Source organism: Rhyacophila brunnea, unplaced genomic scaffold (genome assembly GCF_057557595.1).
Source record: "Rhyacophila brunnea isolate RB1 unplaced genomic scaffold, BYU_Rbru_1.0 scaffold_3, whole genome shotgun sequence".
NCBI classification, from domain to species: domain Eukaryota; kingdom Metazoa; phylum Arthropoda; class Insecta; order Trichoptera; family Rhyacophilidae; genus Rhyacophila; species Rhyacophila brunnea.
The window spans coordinates 17,019,779-17,046,071 of record NW_028232965.1 but is presented as its reverse complement, the minus strand read 5'-3'; the positions used below and the strand labels follow the sequence as shown (position 1 = coordinate 17,046,071).

At 31.4% G+C, this 26,293-nt stretch overlaps 1 protein-coding gene across 3 annotated transcripts in view; it reads left to right on the top strand.

The window, feature by feature from the left end:
* Window positions 1–26,293, top strand: part of gsb (paired box protein gooseberry) — a 79,466-nt gene that overhangs the window by 43,442 nt on the left and 9,731 nt on the right. For all 3 annotated transcript variants that reach the window (XM_085952691.1, XM_085952689.1, XM_085952692.1), the window contains 2 exons: window positions 23,395–23,594; window positions 24,168–24,817. In XM_085952691.1, the coding sequence (XP_085808817.1) occupies window positions 23,395–23,594; window positions 24,168–24,817 (850 nt within the window). The remainder of the gene's footprint in view (window positions 1–23,394; window positions 23,595–24,167; window positions 24,818–26,293) is intronic.

Here is a 26,293-nt window from a genome sequence, read left to right as displayed (position 1 = left end):
TCACTGCGGTTTGAATTTCGTTTGGCAAGTTTTTGTATTGATTTGAGAACACTCACTTGCACTTGAATGTTATTTTGTTCAAAGCAATTTAAATTAATTTCAACGTATTTTCGAGTAACAGTTAGATTACTTTTGTTAAATGTTCCATAAGAATTTTACGAACTCACACAAAAACAGCATAATACCTATACCACTTATAGACATGATTGAAAAATTAAAAATATTATGATTGTTAGAAAAGTACCTATTAGGGGTAGATATCATAATGAGACTTATTTAGAGTTGGAAAATGTGCAACACGAAGGTTTTTTTGTTTGCATTCAGATTGGTACTGGAAACATTTAATTAAAAACTTTTCACTAAAGCGTCCATTCTATCGACTCAATTGTAATAAAAATAGAATAGGTACTTGAGTTTTGTTTCGCCAAGTGAACGTATCAAATTAAAGTCAATCTAGTTTTTTGCCAATCGTTCCGCAAATTCACCAGGCCATAAAGAGATGCTTTTAATTACGACACAACTTAATTCATGACGTTGTATCACTGTTTCGCCTTTTACACTCATTATTACTAGGTACATAATATTATACACTTAGTATTTAGTAAGTATTAACATTATTTTTCACGATAAGATATCAATTTTTGTAATTATTGCATCAATGGTCATCCTGATTAACCCTTCCCACACACAAATATCCCATCTCTTTACTTCGCTCGATATCCCCCCCGTTATCATCTGGGGCGGTTTATTACAACCCACCTATTACCAGCCAAATTTGTTTTAATAGCTCCTCATCTAAAATTCAATAAATAATACGTGGTCGATAAAATCTTCCTCACAAAAATTATTTCACGTCTCCACTTTACCCAATATCCCCACTTATTCGTCCGGAAGCAGAAGGCGGTTTGTTACTACCTATTACCATCCAAAGTTTTTTAATAGCTTTACGTAGATACATATTATCGACAATTCGATAAATAACACACAAAACCATATTTATGTAAAAATGAGTCGGGATTAGAATATTATGTACTTATTATGTATTTATTATGTATTTACTGAAGTTTAGTGAAAGGGCACTAGCACTGCAGTTCAGCTTATAATATATATTGACATCTCCGCCATGGCGCTGTATGCGATGACACAATATTACGCCACGCGCTTTTTACATACTGGCGGTGGTATAGCAATGGCTTTAGTTTCACAAACGATCGCAGTGACGTCTACGTCTCGATATAGAGTCGAAGTCTAGTTAGGATGGTCATAAATACGCATTTTTGTCTGCTATGAAAATTTTCTTTCACAATAATTCATAAACTGATAATATTTTATATGTAATAAATGATCTTTAAGAACACAATCGTCATCTTCTACACTATGATGTCATTTCTGTTAGCTTTTGATAAGTTATAGCTAATAAATTAACCAGAGAACAATAAAAGTAAATGATTTCATACAAGTGGCGTCATTAATATTATAGTTACACAAAACTCAGTATACATACATCATCATCTTTTACAGAGATGGCGAACCTTTTTACGTACGCGTGCCAAAATTTCCCAATTTTCAACTGTCCGACGTGCCAAACAGTTTTTTTATTGCAATTTTTTTTTTGAGTTTTTGATATTCTATCTTTCAACGTATTTCTAGCCGAAGGCATATCTTTTATTCTTTGAATATTTTTCTCCTTGTTTTCAAATTACTCAAATTAAACTCATTTAAACCACTCTTCTTTCATATTATATTCTCAATCACTGAGCGGTTTTCCATTTTTAGAGATTATGTTTGAGGTAAAATAATAAGCAGTTATTATATTATTTGAATGACTGACGATAATTTATTTAATAAGGTTTGTTGAGTGAATATTGTTATGTGTAATTCCCCGATCTTAAGGACCGACCAATGCAATCGTATACATATTTACGTTAAACGTAATGATTACTCTTTTAAATGATTTGCTTGCAAATTTTTATAGAATGCGATTTGTCATTATTTATGCCTGAATTTCGTCGTTTCCGTTTGCGCATCGATTGGTAACATGATATGAAAAACCGAAGAAAACACGAATGGCAATGTCGTCATAATTTTTTAATATTATAAATAAGTAAGTACTTTAGTATGTACCTAAATATTTATTTGTAAAACTTTTTTTAAATATACATAAAATAGTAATATTCAAAATGAAACATTCGCGTGCCATGCAAAATCATCTCGCGTACCATAGGTTCGCCATCCCTGATGTTATTATATTCACGTTTGAAAGAAGTACATATTTTAATTTCAGCTTTTTAATACCTACCAGAGATTAATTATTTTCTTTCTTTCACTATTCTTCTTACTTTAAATTAGTGTGGGTACTATGAAAGCCCGTGAAAAACTTCCGTGTAGAGATTTTTCTTTTTACTACGAATTCTTCAGAAAACTTTTTCAATTTATTTTTATTTTATTATTTATTTCTGTTAGGAGATATGGGTTTTGCTTCTTTGTTAAATTTATTGAGTTTGTTTAAAAGTCATTAAAACTTTATCATTTTATGAATTCTGTTAATTTAATAAAGCGATTTCATAGTATTTTTTCCACAATAGGCATTCAAATACTATTTTATAATTGGTAATTGTTTCCACGCTTATAGGTATAAATCAATTTTTATTGTGTTATTATATTATTCGGTACTTACATAAGAATCCTAATCCTGATACTGATGGAAATTTTCAATTCGGTCTTCAATATATGTGGATATACGTACTAATAATATATATTCATATAAGAAAGAAGTAAGTAAGACACTTTTGATGACTCGCCAATATAATATTGCAAAAATGGAGACTGCCGTTTTTGTTTCCAGAGCCCCCCATATAACACATCCACATTGAATAGACTAGAGAATGAGTGGACTTTCTCCGAGTAGTCAGGCGAGACATTGACCATTGCGTAAAATTATTATCTTAACAAAATTTAATTAGCCATTATACTAACGCATTTAGTATACCTACATGCGTTGGATCTGAATAATTAATACTGCAGTGTCCATTCATATGAAACATCTTTCCAGAATATATACTACCGCTTTTGTTTTTAGAATAATTCTCAGACTGACTAACCTAAACTATACTGTATGTAAGTAGGTATGCATTCGAGTCAGTGAGCTATGGAAAACTAACAAGAGTTCTAGACCTCTACCACACTGTGATCCATATAATAATATCTTCATTTATCATTTCATTGATATCTAAGATAGATAGATACCAAAGCTGTCAATGAATCTATATGTACTTTTAATACTCATCTAACGTCCCATACTTATTCATTGCATACTATACATAATAAAACAAGTCGATAATAAAAGCACCTACGTCATTATTAGTTGGCAATCAAATCAGTCTAAAAATATGCTAATAATATGCGAACAATATTTTCAAACTGCTCCATAGCTTTGTATTGAATTTATTTTCCATTCATATAAAAATGTCTATTAATATCTATATTTACTGGTGTGGAGGCGATTTATAAATGAATTGATCAGAAAAAAACGCTCAGATGGAATGTCGCCCCCGGCATATAGCATTTTTTAATGTCTTTTTTCTTCGTGGGGTAAAAAATAATATATAAAATGTATTCTCAAAGTCGTTGATCGGCTTTATTATAATTATTGGGTGTAGCTTCGAAGACACTTTAGTAAATCAAAAAAAAAATCATTTTCAAAAAATAAATATACTTAAATAATAATATTGTTTTAGTATAAATATGTAATATATATCTACTTAGTATGAGCTCTACTTTTTGTCATACATTCAAATAGTTTAAACACAATATTATCATAAAATACATTCATAGTTAATTCTGGTATTTTCACGTTTATGTGTTTGGTTAGGTATTTTACATTTGTTAATGCTGTATGCGAAAGGAAGAGGGCGATAATTATAAAATCACTACTTTTCAGGAGAGCCAAATAAAGATTTAATTTTGTAGATACTAAATACTTTATATTATGGAAACTTATATGTTTCTATAATATAATATTTACATTTACTAATACAGTGTTTTCTTGGTGATATCATAATAATTGCTTTGTGGATAAATGGTCAAGGCTTTGTATTTTCTTTACAAAGATAATAATTTAAAATATTTCACTGTACAAATACCTAATCGTCTTTGAAACTAGAAAATTGTCTAATTCCAAAAATGCTACTTTACAGGAGAGACAAAAAACATCATGGTTTCGTATACAAATATATGGTAATGGAGTTAAATCATCCACGATTTAACAAAGTAACAATTTTATTGGAATTACATCATTTGCAAGACGGGTAGATATTAACAACGGCCACTAGATGGCATTCAAAGACAATTTTGGATTAAAACGGAGATAGGTACTTACACATTTTTCTAGTTTCAACGACGTAATGTAAGTTTTAATAATCAATAGTTTAGAATTCCTAGAAATAAATAAAAATATTAATCGAGTCGACCTAATCTTGTTGGGAAAAGGTAATAAGGTAAAGATGATCTTTTTGTGTCACCTACGTATTTTTTTGTTCTTATGGTGTTTTGTGGTGTAAATATGAATGCTGCTATTCTGATACCTATCGCAATATCAGAAAGAGTCAATTGTTACTAGACTTGATTATTTTCTCATGTTATAGAAGTAAGTAACCTGTTGTTGGTGGGGTCAATTGGTACAGCAAATGCTGTATTTTAACTTATTCCTTTGGATATTGATATTTTTAATTACATGATGGTTAATTTAGATTATAGAAGGATGCTGTTGTATATTTTCCGTTTAACTCACTCGGTAGACTTTTCACTGTTGTATACGATGTCGCCATATTATTTATTTCACATCAAAAAAAGTTAAAACACAATTAACAAACTCAGAGAGATTATTAAACTTAGAACAATAAAATTTGCATCCAAAATGTCACGAGATACTCAACCTCCTTTAAAACGAGAGTCAAAGAACGTAGCAATTTGTCTGTTAATTTAATTTATTGCCGGAAAGTTAAATGACTACCCATTGAATCGTTTATTGCTATATCAGAGATGGCAAGAATACAGGAGTGCACTTATTTATGTCGTGATTAAAATTATCGCAATATCTGACAAAGTAGACGGTGGAGCGATACGCTCAAGGAGACGCCCCCTTCATTTCCATATTACAGTTTTCTTCTTTTGCACATGCGCATGCGAAGAATCAAAGATCCATCGATCTTTCGGAGCGATCGACGATCGCTGCTCTCATATATTATTCTACCATAATTCCACTACAACACGAAGTACGTAAATCCAAATCAACAGACCGAGATGCAAATACATTCTTCCATAAACACGAGTGAGATGACTGGTGTATTTTCATATTGAAAGCTTGTTTAGGTACTTGAGGCGCATGCGCATAACTCAATATATCATACTCGGGCTGTTCGATCAAAGGGCGCGCATGGCTTTGCACGAAATTGATGGTTATAAAAATGAAATTAGTCCAGAAAGGTGTTATTATCCCATCGCATGCCTTTAGGTACAAGTGCGCGGCTATTCTCGCCGGATGGCAGTGACGTCATATCGATATTCAGTATTATATTATTTTACATCGCGTGATTCCATAAAATAACTATTTTTTTCATTAACACCCATGTCAGGCAATATTAATAGTGTTTTATAAACCGGAAAAGGTAGATTTAATTTATTATACATGTATTTTACTTAAAATTACTCGACATAATAATCTATTTTGCTTAAACGTAGGTAGCCTTTTTTAATACTTACCTTTTATTTTTAATATAACAAACATATGAGGCGGTTTCATCGATAATTTATAATTAATTCTCTAATTAAACGTAGCCAAGAAAAATATTTTTTAATAAGATATCTAAAAGAAAATAAACTTGTTACTTTTTTTGAAAATATAATATTATTTTATAGTGTAATATGTTCACGAGGTGGCTATGGAGTTTGCGTGGGGCTATCATATTACAATGCCTAGGTATATCAGATGTTTGCATGAGACTACATTGAAAGATGTATGAATGTGTGTCGCATTTATGCCATAGAATGTGCATGTGTTTGTGCTGCAATACACGTATGTGTGAAGAAATCAAAGAGCAATTTTGCATACCATTATTATTTCCCATCATCGCTTGTGTTTATCACAATCTAGAAAATGTTCAGGAAATAAATTATTTGCTACGTTTTGTCTTACATGCAACCGGAGGAAACATTCAATAATGATACCTATAACACTTTCTTGCATGCCTTATTAAGTTTAAAATAAAACAACATAGGTAATACTTAAATATTATTTACGACCTAAGTTAACAATTTTAGCTGAGCTTAATTTTTTCTATAATTATTTCATTCATAAATTTTAACAGAATTGCAATTCTTCGATAGAATTAGTTATTCCTATAGATTTTACGCTGGTATTGGTAATGGATATTGATAACACCAAATTCATAATTAAGAAGAAATTAAGGAAAACAAGTGAACCAGTGACCGACTTACAATAATTACTATAAATACACGAACTGTTCTTAAAATTCTATAAATGGGTCTTGTTCTCAAATGATCCAAAATCAGGACAAAATATTTTATACACCGTGATCTGTGTTAGGACGTTCGAATTTGTTTTCACGCGTTAATGGGTAGGTTATGTAGTATATGAAAACCGAAACCTCATTTAATTGAGTTTCATGAATTAATGAAAAAACATTAAATTTTGAGTTGTTTTAAGGTATAGAATTCCTGGAGTATCGATATGTTTTTTAGATAGATTTTCAGGTGGTAGTTGTAAGAAACTATTTTAAAATTTCTTAATTATTGAATACTAATTACTACTGCAACTAAGTATTTTCATACTGTATAGTAAGTAGGTATTAATTTTTTACATTTAATTTAATGATATATTAATAACAAATTTTCCATCTACCAACGTTTCCTTAAAAAACGTTACTTACGTAATATTATTTAAAATACATTTAAAATTTCGTTGCCTCTTATTTTAACTGGTAAAAATCTTGTTTCTGAAATCTAGAATAAAAAAAACTGTCTCTTCTGCCGCCATACTTCAGTTTAAATTAGTCAACTCGGTAACAGTAAAATATTCAGGAACAGCTGTTGAGTGGAAAATTAAATTACTATCAGAAGAACAAATCGACTGAGAAAAATGAATAAATTAGCAGACACGGCGTAGCACTGCAAAAGTTTGTTGTCTGAAAATTGGATACTTCCGTAAAACATGTATAAGTATATTATTTTTATTATCAAATATTTCAGCGCAAGTAAATAACAGTCCGTTCCATTGTGTCTACAAATATCAGAAGCTTCAACTTAGGAGGCAACTCTATTTATAATTATATTATATGTAATATGTAAATTATTGTGGGGCTCTTTTTTATTATTAGTTGGGGTCGATACACTAGCGGATGACGTATATTACTATCAATTGATTGTTCCCACGTATTTTTCATCAAATAAGTTAACGGTTTGCAGGGCTCAAGGATGGCCAATTAGTGTCTCTTTGATACCACTGTATGATTGCATTTTTGTCTAATGGTATTATTATGTATGTTGCTCTTTTTACACCTTGGAGCTTATTGCTCTTAATAATGCACAAAATCGCACCATTTTATTGGATCCAGTACCTACCATTTCTCCACCAAACCACAAGAGACAATAAAAATAACAAGTATTGTATCAGATACCCATAAATAAATAAGTATCCATTATACTAGATGGTATAAGTTTTGAACGAACTTCATTTGTCGCTGACAATATTAGTCAAAAACTTGCTAGTATGCATGAGTCACAAACGTCAACATACGTAGGTAAATATTACATAATATTATTATATTACGTATAAGAAAATTTTTAAATGAATATACATACATACTACATATAAGTACATTTGTAACAAATTCATAAGACATGTGAAGAATAAAGGGGCAATGTTTAATGTTCACATTTGTATAATTTCCAAAATATTAAACTGAAAAGAGGGGCACAGGCTATAAGGGTAGAGAAACACTGATCTAAAATATAAATTCTATTATTACCAAAGTTTTATAAATTTGTATAATAACAATTATGGTAATATAAGAGGTGAAGCACTATTGGAGCTTAAAAGCTCACCGCCGTGTGAAGTTTACCGTCACAGGCGTGCATTTAGTTCGCGAGATGGTAATCTGTGCAGTTTTTACTCACTGACCACTTTATCAGCCACATCTACCCAACGTCCCAACGTAATGCTTTGACACCTTTAGGCTCATGCTCATACGTAACAATCTCAATAAATTTCTCTAATAAAATTAACATATTATCAATTAGGTTATTCGGTTCCTCTGTCACAATGTTCTCGGTATCTATCAAAGTATCGATACATCTACCTAAACTACATTATAGATTCACCGATATCGCGATACCAAAGTATCTTTTCTGTGACTGCATTCGGTATGTGGGTTCGAGTTCTGACAGGATTGTTAATATTATGTTTGAGCAATAAGCCGATATTGGATCTTAACAATAAAAGTATTGGTAGAATTTTAAAACATCTTTGATTGATTAAAAAAAACACATCTTATAATGATGTACTTTTTGTCTCACTTACTTCATGGAAAACCGCCAATACCATCCTCCATCTCTTGATCTCATGTGGCGGTGAATCCTGGGGACGATGAATGGCTTAACTATTCCTCGTAAAATGGTCAAATACATTGAGAATTAAATATAAATACTTACATGCACTTCACATTTATTCGACACTGATGCAATAATCAAAGAAATGTTTTTATACTTAACGATCACATATTTACGGCTTTTTTATCGTTGGTGTACATTTTAAACGTATCTCTTGATTTAATTTATTCTGAGATTATTCATCGATTTCCTAATCTCTCTCTAAATCCCTCTCCATTACGTGAGTTCGGAGAAAACCAAACCGCTGAGCTTGTTGTTGAGACCTTCGCCGTGTATGTCTTCACTGGAAGACTCTCTGTGATCCGGCCGCTGACATGGATATAGGCTTTACCGGTGACTCTGTCTGTAGTGCTGTTGATTTTGTCTGTATTTTTGTTAATGTAGTTTTTATTAAAATAAATTTCGTAAAATAAGTCCAGGCATTCAGAAAATATACTGTACGGATATCGATGTGTCAACCACGGACAACGCATTGCAATAGCTGTATCTGTTTTATAAGTATCGACTTGCTGATATTTTTACCGCCCAGCCGTCGACGAGAGATCCATTGTCTTCCGAGGAAATGTGACTTTGCGAAATGCGACAATCATCATCATCATGGTCAGATTCTCGAGTTGATCGACGGCGATTGATGGATGCAGAATGTAATATCTCTTACGCACTGGCCTCAGGGCAACAGCCGGACCAATCCGGTCACGGCGTGTGGTCCGGCAACTCTACCCAAAATGATTTTTGATCGCGAAACAACGATTATTATGATCTGTACTACTTATCAAAGTCAGCCATAGTAAACCGGAGAGCTGTCCATTAAATAATCTTATCGTTAATCTTTGGCCAGATTAAGATAAGCGCAAAACTGATATTGTTCATCAAAATAGTTTGAAAAGCCATTTTATATAGATTCCCACACTTGTTAGGCTCACCCCCTTTTCAAAAATATTTTTTCGCAGAGCTTTAGTATCATATACTATCATAAAAAATATATAAAGGTGTTCCTACTGAAACTAATTCATATTATTCCAATACATGTATAAGATTGACATTGTTCCAAATTTCCTAACTAAACTAACCCGCACCATTTACAAATTGTGTTCTTAGTTTAATGAAAACGAATAAATATGACTGACAAAGTTTAGTATGGACAATAATTTATGTCGGATCTAGCCTCGTCTATCTATAAAATATCTCAAATTATGTCATTAAATCATTCATAAATTTTATAATATATAGAAGAATATTTTTTTATCAACAGAGCTTAATGAATTAAAAAAACCAACCAAAATCATCTGGAATAATATTGTTAATTCAACGAAAACAAATAAGTGTGACTGAAAAAGTGTGTATTAATTATTTTATCGGATCGACAATATCATTATGGTTTGGTTAGGCAGGGTTTAATTGATTTTTTTTAAAATAACCAGCACCATCTGCAAATTGTATTCTTAGTTCAATAAAAACAAATAAATATGAAAATGTTTAGTGTGCATAATTTATATCGGAACTTAACAGCCTACATCTACCCTTCACCACTTAATTGGATCTAGTATCTACCCACTAAAATAAATGTAAAAAAATGATTATTACTTATCGATGAATAAAATATGAAACATAATAGGAGAATGTTTATAGGTTTGCCATTTTTTACTGTGTGTAAAGTAACACACAGATACACCGAAGTATAATCACCACGTAATAGACACATTTAAATTAGTCCATTGCGGTTTCGTACAGAGTGAAAGAATATTCCAACAAATTATCGACCACTTTATGATTAGGTGTAGAATTTGATATTGCATTATAATAATATAATTATATTAAAAAAATATCGAGTGACATGTTAAGTGGACAGTCCTAGATATAGGTACCTATCTACTAAGTATTGTGTTATAATTTATAATTATATTATAATTGTATAGCTGACTCTTTTTTTCTTTAGATAGATATCTACTAGCTAGACTGTTTAATAAAACTACTAGAATTTATTTTTACACGTACCTAATATTATAATATTAGCGACATGTTTTATCCGACGTTATTAATTTACTAAACAAATACGTATTTTACGGGAAAGTTCTCACAATTTTTTCTTCAAAGTAGCGGTCCACATTCTCAAATTGACAATTTTAGACATATTAATATGTTAATAGTGGCGAAGAGCGGAGATGGGCTGTTAAGATCTAATATAAAAATTACATAGGTACTAAACTTTGTCAGTCAAACGTATTTTATTTTCATTGAACTAAGACTACAATGCGTAGATCGTATTTGTTAGTATCTAAAATTCAATTAATTAAACCCTGCCTAATCCAACTCATAATAGATAATATTAAAAAATTATGCGTTCATCTAATTAAACCATACATAATTTTAGATATTTATCTTCACCCTTAGCCACTGTGTTATAATACACTAATCATTATAATATGTCATATCAAACATTATTTTTATTTATACTAATTTGCTTAAATAAATAACCATTCAATTTAACCCTTAGTTGATAATTATTTTTTCTTCAAATTGAATGCCTTCTAAATCTGGTGAGGTTTCTTTACAGTTTATTTTTAAGAGAAAGAGAAATATCTGTTACACATTCATTAAATTTCTGGCTGAAAATTATTGAAAAAAGCACAGTATGACTGTATTTTTCAGATAAGCGATTCAAACAGGCTTTATAAGCGAAGGTTTTATCGCCGGTGCAGCGTCTGCGTTCAATTTGGCATTATACACGTATTTTATATCTCATATAAATAATATTATAATAAAAGGTTCATAATCTCTATCCTAATCTTTCGTTTTCCGTGTGGCCCTCATCGTACGCTTCAAAACGATGTAGCACACAAGTTTTAGTGTTATCTTCTCAAGCCCTAAATTGTATGTACGGGAGCGAAACGTGTAATCCGGTGTTTAATTTCTTAATTTCATATCTCTCATCGTCTCTATCCCGTCCGCTCGATATCCGTGATGAATTTTCGATTTGTATTTTCTTCATCACAAAAGTGCACTCAAGTATGATGCGCTTCATAATATTACAAGCGGTCATATTGGTTATTTGTATATACTTATAGAGAGCCCACCGCTGTATCGATCAGATTTGTAATATTATACTAAGTAACTATAGGTAGGTAGCGACTAAATTTTACTAAAAGTTTAGTTTGAAAATAAACAGACGGTACGTACGTATTAGTATGACAGTAATTTATAATGATGAAAGAAATGTTATTTTGACCTATACGTAGGTAGGTACCAGCGTGTGGTGACTTTTGCTTGTAGGGATTCTGTTGAAAAAAATACGTACTTAGGAACTATTTTTCATATACCTAGGTATATGAAAATTACAAATTATGGTATTTTGAAATGATAGCTCTTTGACATTCAAAAAATATTTACTTAATTAATATTTACAATAATATCTATTAAAATGTGAAATTCTCAATCAATGTATTATATTTTAATAAGTAGGTATAGAATTTTTTTAAATACACACAGTTTATTAAAATTTACACAACATATTATTTTTTTTAATATTCATGAGGATGTTGCATATATATTGTACCTACAATATGTATGAACTGCACTCGACTAACCTAATCTAACCGAACTAAACTATGTTTTTAATATAATTATGTAGTATAACGCGTTATATGTAGTATAATGCGTTTTAAAAAATGAATTCTAAATTGATGAAAACTGCGAGGAAATCGTACATCAAAGCCTAAGTTTGAATATTATTATCTAATTTTACTAAATTCCGAAATTCCACAAGTGATATTATGCTTCGAAATTCCTGAAGCAGTATTTCAGTTTCCCACTTTACTTTGGTAATGCCAAATAATCTGCACATGGCCACAGACACAATCTTCAAAGAATGGTATTATAACTACTATAGTAGAATATTATTATGGGAGGAATAACAAATAAAAATATATAGGTATTTACATTTATTCATTTCGTTATAATTAGTGTCAGTCAATTTGATGCCATTTACTGAAAAAAATGTAGAGTAAAAGTAAATATAATTCCCATGGCTCAAGACATAACAGATCGAAAATACACTTTATATTGTTCAAGTTATTATTTTTTTTATAGCGAAATACCTATATAGGTACATATTATTTGGATAGTGAAATGTTACTCAATAGTAAGGTTTTTTTTGTATTGTAGATATAAAAAACACAGTTCTTTTTGTAAGGTGTGATTAGACCGCAACACTTGTAATAGATACAAATTGAATTGGTTTGATTTTCTTATGCACAATATTATATTCTATTATATTTTCTACTCTACAAATATTACAAAATATTTTTCTAAGTCAAAAATTGGCGTAACATATTGGCACATAAAAATTAGATTTTTTTGCACTTCATTCAATAATATACCTACATTATCAAATAATATAGGTACGTACTACGTACCTGGTCGGATCATTGTATAGTATACATAGTAATCGTGATTATTTACTGCATTTCCCTCCACAACCTTTCCACACCTGATATAGGAGTGAATGTCGTGGCATAACGATCATTAGACGTCCTTGAAAATTATGCTGAGCATCCAAGAAGCAACTTCCGATGACCCTCAGGTGGCGTGCACTATAATATGCTTGACACCTATTCTGATTATTAATCTGCGAGCCCTAACGGTTAAGGAGAAGCAGGCAACCGATCTCGAGTAAGGAGGAATGCGGGATAAATTTAAACACGTGGCAAGAATACGTCGTACCTACGTCGAAAAACTGACAACTTTACTGCTCTCTGTTTATGCATTGACGCTCATTTAATATTGGTATAGTACACACACTATTGCACGTCTATAATGCGTTATTAATTTTCGTAGGACTCTCACATATTTAAAACCCTGCGTCAAAATTTCTCGTACTTATTGGTATTAATTAGCCTATCGGAATTATATTTATTATCTGTTCTGTGGTGCATCTAATCGTTAAAAACCCAGTAAGGAGCCAGTTACGTATCTATTTACGTATTCTACGTATTCTAACGTAATTCAATGACTCGTTTGGGATAAAATAAACCATTTTGCTACGCGAAGGTTTTCGTTGAAGCAATGTTTTCATTTGTAATTTTAACTTGAATAATGCCAAGCTCTCATCAATGTCATGTCCGCGAGTCTTTGTGACAGAAATGAAAATTGTATAGCTACATAATAATATTATCATTATCGAGGCCGATGGGAGAGTTGGCAAGATATGGATCTCGGATATTATAGATAAAGTGAAACGCTTATCTCAGTGTAGATTACAAGAGTGTAGTCCATCGAATCTGTTCCTGCCCTGCCCACCTGACGCGCTGTGTTATTAAATTCAATCGTTGCATCCGGCCTTCTCGATTTAATTTGCAACACGTCATTTTTTACCGCAGAAAGTAATTACTGCCGTCAATATTTTGTGGTCTTCTCGCACTGTACGGAGGCCGGGTAGACGCGGTGAGGAGACGCAAAAACACTAGGTACGGGTTTGCGCGAAAATTATTGCCATGAATAGATTTATCATTGCGTAATCTTTATCATTTATTGGATGTTATTCAATACGGACAATTTATCAACATTCACTGCTATCTAATGATGGCAATAAAATTACACATTATATCGTCAAATAACCAACGAATATTTCCCGCGCATAGAACATAATAACCACAGAACACATTAATCAGATATACCTACATGCGAAAGCCAGTCGTCATGAACAAAAGCTTTGAAGCCTCTTTATTTGTTAATGTCGGTCATGCCATAAAACGTAATAAATACAAAGCCCGCTGAGTGTCTTCAAATATTTATCGACGGTGATCTGACAATAGTATCTATCTGCAGTTTTGGAGAATTCTGGGTTATTGGTGTAGTTTGTACAAAATTTAGTGACGGATCGAATGGAAATATTATTGTTCTACGAAAAAAAATCCTAAAGTGCTCAAATTTGACGTGGAAAATAGTGTCTATCTGCATCGAAGTGTTTATGAACTAAAAAGAAATATTATCTATCTGCTTGATTTATTTTATTATGACATTACAATGTACATAAATCTTCAAATCACTGTTTTAGTGGGTAATAATGATGTATATATAGCAATGATAAACCTTTTTTTTTCTTCGGGCCAAATACATATATTTGTAAAGTAACGCGGGCCGCATCACTACTGGTGTGACGAAAAAAATCATGAAACTCCCCCTTTTTTACAAAACATTTTTGAGATTTAAAAAATTATAAACAAATTAAAAATCATGTTCCTGATAATAAATAATGTGTTTCGGGCCGCACATAAAAGCTTAAAGGGCCGCATGTGGCCCGCGGGCCGCAGGTTGAATATTGCTGATCTATAGTCTAAGGTACTAATACTAAATCATTTCATAAAATACATTACATTACATAAATTAAAATATTACTGATACCGACAAAAATAGTTTTTTTAACCCCCTGATAAATTGACTATTGTCAGATAGATACTATTGTCAGATCACCGTCGATATATTACCAATATTGAATGCGCGTTTCCTTTACGTGACCAACTTTAATGGAAATTATGATAGGTAGTGAAAATAACATACTTATTATTGCATTACATTCTAACATATTAATTCTCACTTGAGAATTATACCTTATTACAGTCTCACTTAGAAGGCAACACATTTATCTTATTGTTGTGTTCCTGATCTATAGTCTAAGGTACTAATACTAAATCATTTCATAAAATACATTACATTACATAAATTAAAATATTACTGATACCGACAAAAATAGTTTTTTTAACCCCCTGATAAATTGACTATTGTCAGATAGATACTATTGTCAGATCACCGTCGATATATTACCAATATTGAATGCGCGTTTCCTTTACGTGACCAACTTTAATGGAAATTATGATAGGTAGTGAAAATAACATACTTATTATTGCATTACATTCTAACATATTAATTCTCACTTGAGAATTATACCTTATTACAGTCTCACTTAGAAGGCAACACATTTATCTTATTGTTGTGTTCCTGATAACAACATTACCGTCTAGATCTCCACAAAGTAGATAGAGGACATTATTTTTTACTGTAAGTATATTAATTTATCTAATTTTTTTTTTTTAATACATTTTTTCTTACTAAACAATTTTCTGTGCGAAATCCTATTTAGTTTTCCTTACTAATTTCTTTCCCCGACCAACTGATCTTGTTCTTTTTTTAGCTATTTCCCCGAATCTATTTTCATTTCGAATGGTTTTTCTCCCTTAAAGTTTTTCGTTTCGAAATCAAGATCAACTAAAATTAAATTCGGTTTTCAAAATAAATTAAATCTAAATAAAATCACGCCCATATTAGAAACTCTTTTCTCGGCCGTTTCTTCATGTCTGAAGATTATGATCATTTTGTAATGAAGCCATTTTTAAGCAGGTACGACTATACCTCAAATAGGTATTACGGTGATCTGCCTCTCTCATGGCATATTGAAGATTAGGCCCGGTAGATAGTTACAAGTGCAGCAAGAGTTTTATTTGCTTCATCAATAATGTCGCGGATTATTGGAATATTGATTTACTAGCCAAAACCAATACATTATATTTCAGAATCTAGTGCAAACTTCCTATATTTTCATTCAATAAGAGGAAATTCGTCTTACAGAGTTTTCCTATCGACCATTTTTGATGCATTTAAAATTGAAATGCTAACAATGGCGGAACTGTCAATGCAGAAACGTCATTATAAATAATAATATGCACAGCGTTAGATTGTACAACATTTTTAATGTCGAAATATGGCAATTATTGTTGTGAACTTTCTAATTTATATTGGCAAAACTTCCTCCATCATTATAGTAGCTGCCGACATAGATTCACATACTTTCTATAAGTAAATAATAATGAAAAAAAAAATGAATTGTCTGAGAACGAAATGTATCAATGAAAATGAATCATATATGCAGAACGTAAATTACTATTGCTTTTAAAATGAAACAACAAAATGTATCTAATGACTTTCGGTAGTGCAATCAAAATATAACTATTAATAATAGATTTCATAATAATAGGTATTATGTTAGATTCGGCGTTGTAGAACCTCTTGAAAGATTTGGAAAATTAAATTGACAATTTATTATTGTTTTAATAGTAATTCATTTTTGCATAATTAATGATTAAAATCTTCTTTTTTACCACAGTGATTTTAAAAGATTTTATTTACAAGAAATCAATTGGAAAACAAATCTTTTCACTCATGGCTTAGATTTCATAAAGATTTTCACGTCATATAGGTACTTATGCGTATGATTATCTTTATTAAATTCTTGGCGAGATGTCAATGTTTATCTATCTATACCTATAATCAGTAGTGAAGGATAATTTTTGGATAGGAACCTACCAAATTTCATACAATTCGATAGACTGACTGTGGGTCCATACGAAAAAATATCACAATTCCTTGACAAATAATCCGACATTTATTTACGTCAAGACAGGCTGTGGTATATTTGTTTAAGCCTTTGCAGATTGTTTTGTTACCTGTATAATACATTCTTACACATAGAACATTTTTATAGAATATAAAATAATCAAGTGATTATATAAATATGTCAATATGCAATTTAAAAATATGTTTCTTAAAAAGGTAAGCTTTTTAAAATAATCGCCTAGTATGGAGTCTTAGCCACTGCCTGTAACTGATTACATTTTATTATGTATTGTTATTTTATTTTACGACGTTTTTCTTAGCTCGTATTCTTATTTGTCCGGTGGTTCTTTGTCCCGGTACAAATCTTGCAATCGATTTTTAACTAGCTTCCAGACTAGCTAGACATTTGAAACTTTTAGAATATATCTGAACACGATGCCAATGCATTTTTTAATACTTTTAACCATCTTTAAGTAGAATTGAATTCATTTTCAGTTAATTCTGTTTTGTATGAAAAGTTATTTCGACACCATTATTGGTTGCTAGGGGTCCTAGCAACTAAATTATTAATATATACGTGCGTTACTATGGAAATCAATATGACATGTAAAAATGACATTTCAGTATTATTTCTATCAAGTTCAATTTTTTTTTTTTGATCGTTTAAGCTAGTCAAGTCAAGTTTATATGATTCAACAGAAAATTTAAAAACGTTATATATAAAAAGTTCTTTTTATCTTGTAATTATTTGAAACTAACACCATTGGTAACATTGTTTGTTAGTTATACCTATCTGAGATGTAGAAGTATTGCTTCAAAATATTGACGAAAATCTAGTAGAGATTTTAATTGAAAAATCTGTACCAGGAATAAATACAGATCGAATTTACTGATACTCGTACGGATATTTTCTCAATATAAAATCATTGTATAATGACCCATGTAATTTATATTACTACCTACGGTATGTGTTTACTACACAAACTTTTGTAGCCCGAGATATATATTGATATAACTAACAATACAGGTGCACCAACTATGTGTGATGATAGTATACGACTATACGTATTATATCTGTACGTTGAATGTAATTCCGAAAACTGATTCTATTTGTATTATACCACGCAGAGATGGTAAGGAAACGGCTACCGAATTCAACAGGTGTTCTCGGTTCTGATTAACCATCTATATTGCAATGGCTCTAAGTTTGTAAAACCTTATAATATCAATATAAAATTGTATTTTAAATTAAATTATACTATTTATTGATAGCAATACCGATCCTTAATTATCTCAATTCAAATAATATATTAATTCGTTATGGAAAATAAAGCTACAACAAAATTGTTAATCTCTAAAAAAATCTGAGTTTTCAATGATGTTTCATTCAATCTATTAGGTTAATTTAGATTATATCGTAATTATTTACCATTATAATAAGGCATTTTTACAATGTTTTTATTAGCTCGTATTCTTATTTGTCCGGTGGTTGTTTATTCAGTACAAATCTTGCAATCGACTTTTAACTAACTTCCCGATTAGATAGACATTTGAAACTTTTAGAACACGATGCCAATGCATTCTTTTAGCCATCTTTAAGTAGAATTGAATTCCTTTTCAGTTAATTCTGTTTTGTATGAAAATTTATTTCGGAATACATCCGTAATCCAATACACTAATATTGGTTGCTAAGTGGGTGGTCCTAGCAACTAAATTATTATGGAAAGTTACTATGGAAATCAAAATGACATTCCAGTATTCTATATTTGTTTGTTTGTTTGTTTTTTATTTACTTCATAATATCAAGTACAAGTTTGAGATTTAACAGAAAATTTAAAAACGTTGTATATAAAAAGTTCTTTTTATGTTGTAATTATTATTGTTTATAAATGCTGGCCTGTAGTTTAGCTCTATACATTGTCTTAGTTTACAAATACAATTACTTTTTAATCTTGTCATATTTTATAAGATCATCAACCACCCTTGGCGGGTCATGTCACATGAACGAGTATTATCTTACTCTCGAGGAATACGTACTTACACCTTTATACAGAAATATAAACATCTCCTTATAGATGATATTTTATATACGTTTAATAATAGTAATCCATACCTCCCGTAAAGATATTCATAAGTACTTTATTATAACAATTATTTTTGACGATGAATACCATGTATTATATGAAATATGTGACCCGGCCCGTACATATTAAATAATTATTTTCAATTAAGTATGTACTATGAAACTATATACATTTCCGATATTATAATTTTAATATTCATATATGAAAATTACTTACTTATACGTTCCCAATCTATAGAATACAAGTGAATTTATTATATGTAGGTACCTACCTAGATATTCGGAAGCTTCTGAATTTCCACGCGACAATTGGTATGTGCGATATCTGCGCCTATCTGCACAGTAGAACGATAGTGGCGAATCTGCCGGTAAAAAAACGAGCTACACCGCGCAGAGACTCATTTTGAGGTTAACCGATTTTCACGACCTGATAAATAGTACCATAAAACGATAACATCACGTCTCGCTTACTCTTGAAGAATGAGGTTGCAGCACTTTTATGTGTAAACAGTTATTACCGCGATAATTTAAAATATACTCTTAAGTAAATCCATGCACGTGTACAGGCGCTATTGGATTTTAAGACACTTTTAGAGTAAATGGTGACGAAATCGCATATTGTTATAGGTTCATTCCAATGAAAAAAATCCAATGTATCAATTATTTTTACCATACATGTTGGGAGGAGGTTGTATCATGGTTGTATCGGTCCTTTGAGCGGCGGTTTGCATTATATTGAAATCTGTAATGTAATCGAGACTCATCACCAAACAAAATAACAACAAAAATGGCGTCAAACTTGTTGTTGACAAAATGCCGAATCATTGCCGGTGAATTAAAAAACCGAGGTGTGAATGAAAAAAAGCCGAGGGGCGGGTCGTGAGGGGGAGCGGTGCGGGACACAATCGCATCCTGCTTTATCTAGTGATTTTGTAAAAAAAATAAACGAAAAAAAACGTATTCTGTCTGCTTACTTTCAATTTCAGTTTAAAATAAAATGGCCGAGAAATTTAGACTTGCCAAAAAACTTGCTTGTATTAAATCAGTGTAAGAATGTGCTGAGATTTTATTGACAGGAACGTTGTCTTTACTTGGCTTTTTGTTATGGGATTGTCATCCAATTACTGAATGAATTAGTCACCGATTAAATACAATACTTACTGTTTCTAATCTTATTGATGCTTAATGGCGTCAATAAATTAATGCGTGTCTAAAATATAAGCTAACACAGCTAAATCCATTTAATGAATCGTAATATTCAGTGGCGATTCTCCCTTGAGAGCGTTGGAGCGGTGCACACCCACCCACTCAATTTATGCGAAAAGACTTTTTTTAAATGAGTATTTAATTTATATTTGATTAATTAAAAGTGTTCTGATCTATTACCGTAGTCATTAATTCATATACAAAAACAAATTCTAATATGTGTTTTTAACCGGCTATTTTAAATAATAATATTATATGTTGATGTGAGCGATATTCGCCATCGCTCGACCAAAGCGCCCAGTAATCTAATTTCGATTTCTTTGCAATGAGAAAGAGCGTCGTCTGGCGCGTGGAACAGCAATACGTAAATATTTTTTCTACGTGCTCGGGAGCGACAGTTCAAGTCGCTCTCGGCCCGAACGCAGATTCATCGGTTTTAAAACAATACATCCCGTATCACACGTACAATTATTGTATGACAATTTTTATTCAATATTATTATAAAAATAAATTCTTTTCACAGTACGCATTTAAATTTCTGCACATGTTGACAACATTTCTCAAATTTAGGCGAAGTACAATTTAAAAATAAACTTCAAGTTTTTTTTCAGTTTGATAACTAAATTCACAATGTTTATCAATTATGATATCTCTTCAAACTAGCTCTGTAATACGTCTGACTTTTGAGATAAAAATAAACTCAAAAATGAATTGTCTGTTATTTACAGCTTGGATAATTTTTATAATGCTGATGGCGCCTCAGCATTATAAAACATTTTAATCGAAAAAATCTCATTGACACATTTACGGAAACGGTTTTACTATTAAATTTAATTTTTACTATTCCGATGACATCAGTGGAAAGCGAAAGATGTTTTTTCACACTCAAACGGATCAAGTGTTTTAGTAGAAACACCATCGCGCAATCAAGATTGAACGCATTATGTATGCTCAGTATCGAAAAAAGAATGATACAAGAGATTCCTGACTTCAACAAACGCGTAATTGAAAAATTTGTGTCGATGAAAAACAGAAGAATGGATTTCTCATACAAATGAACAATAAATCCCGGTCACTGCCAGATACGAGATATTTCGGTACTACTAATAATTCGGTCAAAACAAAATAGTTTGTGTTAAAGTTTAAAATCCATTTTTTTTTTCAAGAAAAACTGTTTTTAGAGGTACAACAAATAATAAATAGTGAGTTATTTATTATTTCTTTTAAATGTACTAAATTAAAAAAACCAATAGTTTTTTTTTTTTGATTTTTTGGTGAAGTTTTGATGAAGGCAAATGCCTTTTTACGGCAGTCAAAAGGTGAAAAAAGTGAACTCCCAGTAAAATAACTCACCGGTCGCCACTGGTAATATTGCATTTTTAATAAACCAATTTACGAAAATTTTACCAATATATAGGTTAGAGTTTAGTTTCTCTCAATAATTATCTCATTTGAAAAACATGGTAACATAATATAATATTAATTATAATAATTACATTATCACATTTCTCCACACCACTGATCTAAAACGTTTGTTTAAATAATGTCGATAAAAACTTAACAACATTTCACCTGAGATCAAGATACAATCGAATATGCATTCGGTAGCGGCCTTTCATCACCTGTAATATACATTTTTTGTTACCTCACTTCACATGTGAGTGTGTTGCTATGCGAGCCTATAGAGTTATTGTATAATATATTATTTATGGTATATCGTATATCTTAGCTTCCCATCAAAAAATCATTTTCAAAAATAGCCTTGCATGGCGTCTTTCATACAAATGGACTCGTAGCTCTTGTAAAGGAATATTCTTACAACAAAATAACATGGTATCTTTTATTTGAAGTTCATCCAAATGCAATCAATCTTGTGGATCATGTAAACATTAAGATCTTTTGGCTTGGGATGGTTGATATAGTGTATTTTGATTGAGTACCTTCTTGAACTGTTCGTACCTTAATCATAATTAAATTATGTTAGTTACTATTTTTAGTATATTATACGGTAGTTAGCGGACAAAATAATATATCATTAACAACCTAGAAAAAATACCTATGCTCAACTAAAAGTTGCTGTATTATTAAACTGAATATTGGTTACCTACACCAATACACCGAACCGAAGCGCACTGAAATTAGTAAATAAAGTTGAACTAACTATACTATTAGGGTACCACATAGAATGTATTGTTATATGACTACACCACAATTCCCAAACATTTTCCGAATCGCGTCTATCTCAGAGTTACCTTTTATCACGGAGTAAGCTCAGTATGCATCGTAACATTTTTTTAATATCTCAACATCTCTGTTGTTACCCTGGGTGTGTACTTACGTAATAAATATAATTGGCATTTAAATTATAGAAAATATTTACAAAAAAACGATGTGTTTTATATTTAAAACACTAAAAAACCTTTATTATCACGGAATAAACACTGTATATTATATTGTGTCTAATGAAAATAGAAGATGTTTTTAAAATGGCAAATTATAAAACAGGCATCATAGCTATCAATGGCTGGTTTTGGTACAAGGAGGCCCGAGGCACTGATTAATATTGAGGCCCCCAACGTACCTACATAGAAAAATTGTCAATGCATCTCTTTTCTAGAATCACGTCTCATAACTAAAAATAATTCTGGTTTGAATATGACCATTATAATTTCATATTCCATTTGTGAGATTAAAAAGATTGATAATTTAATATTGTTTAACTGGTTTGAATTGTTTCGAGACCTCTTTTAAATCTTCCGATGAATCAATTGCTTCTTCTGCGTAAAAAAAATTGCCGCTATCATTGGGCGTTAACATATATTATATTAATCACCCACCCGAGTACTAAAAACCCGTATTTATAGAGTTTCGTCTATATTCTATCAAAACTCTATCTTCATGCAAGTGATCTAAGTAATGTACTGACATAATCCATATATTAAAGTTACATTAAAAGCTACATACAGTACGTACAATAGGTTTACAAAGCTTGAATTAAAAATAATCATGTTTCTAAGTGAGATTATTTCTTACAGGAACTTCGTCGTGTGACGAGTCAGACACGGAGTCTGAGCCAGGCATCACGTTAAAACGTAAGCAGCGACGTTCTCGAACAACCTTCAGCGGAGACCAGCTCGACGCCCTGGAACGGGCCTTCACCAGGACTCAATATCCTGACGTATATACCAGAGAGGAACTGGCTCAAAAGACGAAGTTGACCGAAGCTAGAGTACAGGTAAAATTTGCATAACATGTATAATTTTATTGATCGTTTAACTTTGAAATTTATTGAATGATGTCTGTGATAAATATTAATGAAAACGTTATATTATTATAAATCCTCCTATAAATAAAGAACATCGTAGCTTTTGTCGTTTTATCGATATGATTATGTTTTTTTTTGTTTCAATAATAATTGAGTTTTACCACGTAATCACTAGTTAACTGTTAAATTAATACACAATATAGAAAAGATAATATCTACAAATATGAATGATAGCCCATCATTTTTAATTCATTATTTAACCAATACAAAATAATAATTACATGGATTAATGAATTACTTACGCCAATCTGTCGTATCTATAATAAATAATACATAAAAATACTTTTTAATTGATATCTTCGGTCTAAAACTGCTAATGAATATTTTTACTCAAGCATACCGTACCACTTCAGTTAAATAATGTTTCCATAAAAATATAAATTGATGATAATGAATATTTTTTTTAATTCATTAGCTAGTATATTTTGAAGCATTATTTATTACTTATGAACAAGGTTAACAGTTTATTTTTTTTTCTCACAGGTGTGGTTCTCAAATCGTCGAGCAAGATTGCGTAAACAGCTCAACTCCCAGCAGCTGAGTGCATTCAACACCATGTCCTTACCATCAGCCTTCCCAACTGTACACAGCCAACAGTATGAGCCTCCAACACCCTTCAACTCACAATGTGCTGCAGCTTCTTGGGCCCAGCAATCTTACGGAGCGCTTGGAGCATCCTCTCTTAACCCACCATCATCCACCGGATCCCTTGCGGCACCTCTTCACCAGACAGGACTGTCATCATCATCATTATGCCAAGTGGGCCTGACGGGTTCTCCAATACATCAAAACACCATACCAACCTCCGTCGGTAATACTAATTTATCTGGAAATAATCACTCTAATGAATTAGCAAGCAATCATCATACTGCTTCTAATGCTAGTCCAGTTATGACAGCTAGTACTAGTCCAGCGCAATTGAGTCCAGGAAATCAAGCTGGTTATGCTGGTCATGGAAGTTATGAACCAGCTGTTAGTGGAAGCCCTCCAGTTAGTTATGCAGCGTATGGTTTGAGCAGTGACTACGGGAAGCAGGCAGCAGACCACGCGATGGCTGGCCACTGGGCGTCCCGCCACTCAGCGCACGCCCAGAACAAAGTTCCAGAAGTCGCCGCATGGGCGGATAATTACAGGTGAGCTGCCGTTTTGAATAACGCTTTTTATCTTCTCTAATGCCGCGCTCTTTACGTATGCATTATATTTGAAGTTTCAAATTGATAACTGCAATTACGCTCCGATCTGTGATTACGAGTTTATTAGAGAGACGAGATTATCCGGTTTCTGGCGGCGTTTTTTTCTCCTCCAACGTTATAATTGTTCAATTTGGGGGATCGCCGGTCGAAATTGTAATGTGTACGACGATAATGAGAAGCTTTGCCGATCGCAATTCAATATAATGTGCGGGTACGTTTCGTTTTAGAGCATTTTAATATTTTCCCACTATAGATTTTGGCGTGTCTTCGTTATGAAATTACTGTTGTTATGTCGATCGATCAATACTAAACATTTTATTTATATTAATTCGTATTTATTCATTTAGAAAAATCAAGTTTTTTGTAGTGATCATAAAATATAATACGTGACAATTATAATTAGCAATTTAATTAGAAATCGCTGATCTATACTGCTATATCGAATTAAGATTCGCAAACACAGGTTTTATCTATATCCTATAACAACTAACTTAATTTTATGTTACTTAAATATGTAGGTATACATTATAGTCAATATTCTTCAAACCAAATAAAAGTTATCAACGTGAATCATTAAATTGTCAACTATTCGAATATATCTTCCCCGATATTTTTTTTTTGAGCAGAGCATTATAATTAAAAATATAAATTTATTGTTTATTTTTAAGGGAGTCTGTTTACTTTGTGACTTTCAAAAGAACTTTTGTCTTTAAAGTCTTTCAAAAACTTAATGGCCAGAAAAGGAACTCAGTGTTGAGAATTACGTAGAACAAAATGCTTTAATTTAAATATTTCCTAAAACAAATACGACCGTATTTCTTAAAATGTAGTTAAATATTTGGTCATAAAAAGAAATTAAGAAAATATTTGTACGAAGTTACTCATTTTAAATGAGTTCTTCAGATGGCATTGAAAAATTGTATTAATTTTCATTATTTTATTTTATTAAAGGATTTTTCATTAGTATTAATTATTATAGTACCTAAGCTATACCTAACACTAGTATTAGGATTACCATCTTTCTCCTTTCAATACATCGCGAATAATTTAAAAGGTAGAGGAAAAATCTCATAAATAATCATCATCAGTCCTAAACTCTAAAATACTAGAGTAATTGTCCAGCTTATATCAATATTACAATTAGTGCTTTTCACTATTGAAGGTCATGACTCCTGTCAACTTTAGCATAGCTGAGAAAATCGTATCGCCTTATTGTTTTTCCTCTTGACCATGCAGAATTTAATTATTACATGACTGGTGTGCACTGTTTCGAGACCCCTTTTTAAATAATCTGACAAATCTATTAGGTTACATGCGTCAAATAAAATCGTCGCACGCCATGTGAAAACTGGAAAGAGCTGCAGAACTCTTAGGAGACATATTTTAGACATCCGGACTATTACGTTATATATTTCT